We start from the raw sequence: 5,974 nt of genomic DNA, 5'->3' as shown, positions 1-5,974 counted from the left end.
TAAAAATAATTTCAATCTTATATATACAATGTAATTTTTATGACTCCAGTATCCCTGTAGGGTAAAATTGTGGTCCAATATTGCAACTTTAATCTTCAGTATCTATTGCAAAACTAAACTCTAGTACACATGAGTTGCCCCTCTTTTATTTTACTAGTTCTCTTGGAGACCTTATTATCAAATAGGAATGCTCAAGCAAAGGCAAAACACTGATTACAATAGAAAACATGGAATTAGCTAATTGAATTTTTATATAATCTAAACACAATTCATAGCAAAATGGGATTAACATGAAATTTTTATTGTTGAGCTGCAAAGTTTTGTACATAGCTAATTCCATGTTTTCTTGTAGTATTATCAAAAATAAATATGAGAGAAAAGAGGAGAAGGTCAAACATGTACACACAAAAAATGAAGAGAAAATAAAATAAGGAAAAGGAAAAATCAAACGTAAATTGGAACTCATGAATTTACGATAACGCCAGTTAATTCGTTCAGTGAGTAGTGTTTTATTTAGCAACTGAGTGGCAGAATATAATACTGAAATGGAATAGAGAATGGGGCAACTGACTTGCAGAATATATAGTGATACTTTCAACGTTTTACCTACGTTGGATTTCACTTATTTGACAACAAATCCACAAATATTCATTACATTGCAAGATCTTCTCATGTTTTATAAAGTTTGTAATCAGTCAAATCATAATTCCAGTAATTAAAATGGTCCAAATTTCTGTCTGGTCTTCTAAGCTAAGAAGGGTGAGAAGCGAGGATCAGTCAGATGAGGAAGACCAGCTCTTGCTCCCAAGGCGCTGCACCCAATAGCTGCCTGCAAACCAATCCACAAATTAATTTCTCTTTAGATATTGTCTAAAATAATATGACAGTTTATTGCACTAAACTCCTTTTATATGCAAAATTTCGAGAATAGTGAACTACATAAAGTCTAATATAGATCGATAGTTTTATCCTGTATTTTTCTTGAACCCGTGATCTCCGATTTCTATAGAACCTAGTACTAAAATATCCTCTAGGGGATAAGGCTAAGTGAAACAAAAAGGGCTTTCCGTGAGATGGGGAAATGAACACTATTGTCCCCATTCAAAGCTTGAATAAGTGATTGTTCTGATAATGAGCAAGGAATATCCATCTTTATGCTAAAAAGGATGGATTGAACTCATAATTCATTAGATATTTTTTTATGAATGACAACTAAGTATCGCAAGCAAAATTGCTCCTAGTTGTTCAAACATTTGACAATCAGAGTGATAAATGATTCATGGCTAAGGCGGAGTTGTGATTTAAGTTTTATAGGTTCAATATTTAAGGTTCTTAGTATTGAACCTATTATATCTTTAAAGTTGTGGGTTCATATACTATTTCTTGCAATTTACGTTCAAAGTACTAGGTTTAGATGAACACGATACAGTATGTTACATCCGCTCTTGTTTACGGTGTTTAACTTTTACCATTTCAGTAATGGAACCCGTCCTCTATAATTTAAGCCCAACATTAAAATTAAGTATATTTCATGTTTACTTACCACTTGCGAAGCAAACATCAGCATCTTTTCAGGTGGGAAATTAGCACAGAGAGCTGCAAATACATCAAGGAAAACCATGAGACAAAGACATAAATAACAACACATAACAGCATGATCTAGTCGCTTAATACTCGCCTACTAAATGAACCAAGACGGACATCATGGAAGCATAATTGAAACAGGAATTGTTAGGACACTTTAAATCCCTAGCAGCAACAAGCATAGGGAGAACAGCGGAGATGCCACACTGCGTTTGACAAAAGACACATAGTATACTAATTATACTACAATTTCACGTACAATAAAGAACTGCTCCAACAAATGCATCTCCAGCACCAGTTGTATCAACTATCTCCGAGGATGGTATCTTTTCAGCTGTTCCCACGAGCAGCCTACCACACACAGTCCCAATCCCTTTCGCGTGCAGCTTTGCAACATCCTGGAAGAAAACATATATTTTGAGCTAACTTATCAAATACCAAATAATCTTTTTACTACTCTAGCTTAAATTTCTTTAGAAGCATCAAGAGATCTATTATAAAAATCCAAGTTTGCTAATCTGAAAGCGATAAATTACATGAATACTCAAATACAGGAGGGGACTATTCATCTTTAACCTACAAGAGATGCACATTAAGAAAACATTTCACACATGTCTCAACCCAAATAGAATCTCCATATATAAGCAATTGACTTTTGAAACTGATGAAGTACAAGAACAAAGCTCCAAACACTTCTTATGTGCCTGGATATACTTAAATAAAGTCCTATAGTTTCCATCCTACGGTGTAAACAATGTCTAACTACAAGGTAGAAATTGACTTTTATGTGCATTACCATCAAACTTTCTTTCTGCATTGAGCAAGAAAATCTCACAACTGAAGGGCAAACTACGTACCGAGGTTTTGCATGTTGGCAGGGTTGAGGTAGTATCAATACTCTGCTTCATTTTTTCAAACAAGTCATCAATATCAACTTCTTCAGGCTGGAAATCCCCTGCAAATATACTAAATCCATGTTGTGAATCAAAGGCTGATTCTATGTCTATCAGAACACTTCATTTGCCAAGATGAAGTACTCAAAGTATTTTTTGTGCCAAGAAGCAGCATGTTAGCATACCAGTTTCTGCTCTTTCTAGCATTATGCAGCCATCTTCTCCCAATGTAGCAATTATAAATTTGGCACTTGGCAACTTTAAAAGCATGGATATTAGTCCACCTGCTATAGAAGGAGCCTCGGTCCATATCTGAGAGACAATACGGCTTTATTCAATTTTCACATGCTTAACTTATGAAAGACTGTAAGGGGCCTTCGATCATGGAACCGGGACGCAAAGGATGACATTCACTTCTATTGGATATTATACCAAAATCAATTCTATTCCATGATTACATGGTATAAAAACGGAAAAAAGATATTCCATTCACAACAGTTGCTATAAACATTTTGGACAAACACATCACTAGAAGAGAGAAAGTATGACAAATTTAATTTTCCAAACAAACTAAAACTTGCCAACCGATACTAATCTTATATAGTAGATCCATGGAAGTCCAATCAAAATGTGCAACAACTAAATCATTGAAAGTCAGTCTACTAGAGTAAATACTAAATACCTTACCTGTGGAAATCTTGTGGAGCAAACAATGTAGGTTGCCAAGTGTAGAAGCTCATCCAACCCTTCTATTTTACTTTCTGCATCAATCACAATAGGTATACTCCTTTGATGTGCCTACGCTAGAGATCAAAAGGCAGACAATTTTTTCCATTTAGCTGAAAATAATCAGCAAGTTCTGAGGCATTAGGAACAAAAGCTAGAAACAGAATTATGTCCAGTGCTCTTGGTCTGCCGGAGCTTAGTGGAAGACTAGAAATATGATCAGAAGTTGATTGTAAATACATTCTATTAGCAGGCAGAAGCTCGAATTAAATAACAAGGAAGACCATTGAAAATTACCTCTTGGGCCACAACTAAAGCAGCTTCATGAAGTACTCCATCAGTATAGACAAGCCTCACACCATCCAATGCAGATGACAAACTCGAGTCTGGCAAATCATCAGCTACCATGGGTGGATACCCTGGTGTGTAGATGGAAGTTCGTGTTTTCCTGAGATAGCATACAACAAAAATCAGCTTCAGCGGAACAAGTTACAGAACAATCATCTGTCCAATTATACGGACCAACATGCAGTAAAGATAGAAATGACCTTTTTTTCCCCTTGGACATATGGCAGAAAGAAATTTTGAACAGAAATGTAGCCAACATGCCATTTTTGTACTTTAGGAATTAGTAAAGAAGAGAGGGAAAAAAGAAGTCACAGGACATATTGCTTATGAATAAATACTTATCCACATTTGGAGTCTACTAGCATATAGCATATTCTAAAACGATGAATTCCGTGTGAATAGTTTTAATATTGTAGCTGATCTAGACATCTAATAGTAAATCGAATAGTAAATCAAAAGAATATGTCTACGAAATGAATTTGCAAAAACAGTAATCATAAATCATCCATCTCATCACCCAAGAGAAAGCTCAATAAATGCCTAAAAAACATTTACTAAAATGGCATTAAACAGAGTTAAGTACTGACGTTTGACTGTCAATAATGACATAAGAGATTGTTGAATGGCCCCCTTTGGACACCTGAAATATGTAACAATATGATGATGAGAGGTAAATTTGATGCTTCAAAAATTTTAATTGACTGAATAGGCGCTCTGCAAGCTATATCATCCTCGCATACAAGAGATAAGTGTAAGATGCACAAAAACTTTCACAGTTAACCTGTGGCTGACTCACCACAATAAAAGATGTATCAATGCCATCAGCTTCTAGCTCGTTCAGTATTCTTTTCCCTTGAGAGTCATCTGCGGCCTACTAAAAAAAATTTGTGGGAAATGTAGAGAATATTATTCACATAATTGTGGAAGGGTTGGACATGGATAGAAGAAGGGTTAACTAAGAAGAACATCAAGGAAGACAATCAATGATTCAACGGTGGCAGGAGCAGTAAAACAACAGAATCAAAGGTAGAGTATACACAAGACCTTACCACTACCTTGTGGGAAAGGCCTCAGAAATGGAAAAAAAGGAATAGGTAACAAGAATCCACGTAAAGTTCAGACCTTGGATATAATTCTCGGAGTTAAACCCAAACGAGCTGCACAAGTCATAGCGTTCCCAGTATTCCCACCTCCCTGAACCTATACAGAGCAAAATTATCCATTGAAATTCCAATTAAAAATAAAAAAAAATATTGAGCTCATTCTTTCTTATTAATAGCAGATAAAAATCAATTAGACCTGAAAACTGGTGCTACGAATCTTATCATCAGGCTTAGGATAAGAATCAACAGTAACCAAGTAGTCCAATGCCACCATCCCACAACCCAACTGCTTCAACCACCCAACAAAAAAAGTTAAACCCCTCGTTTCAATTTGTTTGTCCGACTTTATTTTTGTCCGTCTTATTCTTAAATTCCGTGTCAAGTGAAAATCAGACGAACAAATTGAAGCATAGCGAGTAATTAGATAAACCAAATCCAAGAAAATCATAAGAAGTGATAATCAACAGCTAATAAAGAGAACAAGATGAGTACACACAACAATGGTGTCAATTGATTTTGATGACGCAGATGGGGTTGAGTGAATCGACATTTTAACCATAAATTTTCTGCAGTATGAACAAAAAATTAGCTCAATTAACACAAAAATGGAAAGACCCAAGTTGGAGATTTTAAGAAATTAAAGTTGTTGTTGATTGTATGAAGAACCTGGAATATGAAAGAGTGAAGTTTGTTGGAATGTGACATCTTGACGGCGGGGAAGTGTGTAACGCCCTCATATCTGGGAGATGAGCAACGAGGCTATCTTTTGGAAGTTGACCCTTCACAGATGCACACCAAATTGGAGACGGCAGTATAAAATTTTTTATCGTCTCAAACTCCAAGTTGCTGCGCCACTCAGCATAATACCATCAAGAAAAGATACATATATTTTTATTTAGAAAGTTAATATTTTTGAAAAAGATGAAATTATATCGATTAATAATAATAAAATGATAAATTTACAATGTTAAATATTATTTTTTTAATAGATGTGACAGGTAAAAATGGACAAGTAAATAGTGAGTGTCAACTAATATATAAGATTTATTTAGTTTGTCGTCTAATTTTTATGTGTATTTCAATGAATTTTTTATGTCAAATCTCAATGGTTAACTTGATAATTGAACTGATAAATTCATAATCAATACGTCAATATCTTAATAATTCTATAACAAATTAAATATTGCGTCAAATATAAAATAAAACGGAGAGTATACTATTAATGTTTATTTTTCGTGTTTGAATATAACATTCTCTACCAAACCATCAACAAATTCAGATATTTAAAAACAGAAGTACAATGTAATTCATTAAGATAAT

The 5,974-nt window shown here is 34.5% G+C and overlaps 1 protein-coding gene across 5 annotated transcripts; it reads right to left on the bottom strand.

Annotated features, from left to right (window-relative positions):
- Positions 1-572: 572 nt before the first annotated feature.
- On the bottom strand, positions 573-5,471 carry LOC125852276 (uncharacterized). 5 transcript variants are annotated; one of them, XM_049532005.1, is made up of 13 exons: positions 5,321-5,471; positions 5,151-5,220; positions 4,851-4,940; positions 4,674-4,751; positions 4,348-4,422; positions 4,139-4,191; positions 3,501-3,651; positions 3,165-3,275; positions 2,663-2,789; positions 2,442-2,539; positions 1,844-1,982; positions 1,544-1,596; positions 573-812 (listed from the first exon to the last, which is right to left on the bottom strand). In XM_049532005.1, exons 1-13 carry the CDS (start codon positions 5,389-5,391, stop codon positions 774-776), a joined length of 1,155 nt encoding a protein of 384 aa, XP_049387962.1. In that variant the 5' UTR covers positions 5,392-5,471; the 3' UTR covers positions 573-773. The 5 variants fall into 5 exon arrangements, with proteins under 5 accessions (XP_049387962.1, XP_049387961.1, XP_049387963.1 ...); XM_049532004.1 differs by having other exon boundaries at positions 574-829; XM_049532006.1 differs by lacking the exon at positions 5,151-5,220 and having other exon boundaries at positions 575-829; positions 5,321-5,462.
- Positions 5,472-5,974: the final 503 nt, after the last annotated feature.

Source organism: Solanum stenotomum, unplaced genomic scaffold (genome assembly GCF_019186545.1).
Source record: "Solanum stenotomum isolate F172 unplaced genomic scaffold, ASM1918654v1 scaffold33337, whole genome shotgun sequence".
Taxonomy (NCBI): Eukaryota; Viridiplantae; Streptophyta; class Magnoliopsida; order Solanales; family Solanaceae; genus Solanum; species Solanum stenotomum.
The sequence above is the reverse complement of the archived record's forward strand: the minus strand, read 5'-3'. Positions and strand labels throughout refer to the sequence as shown.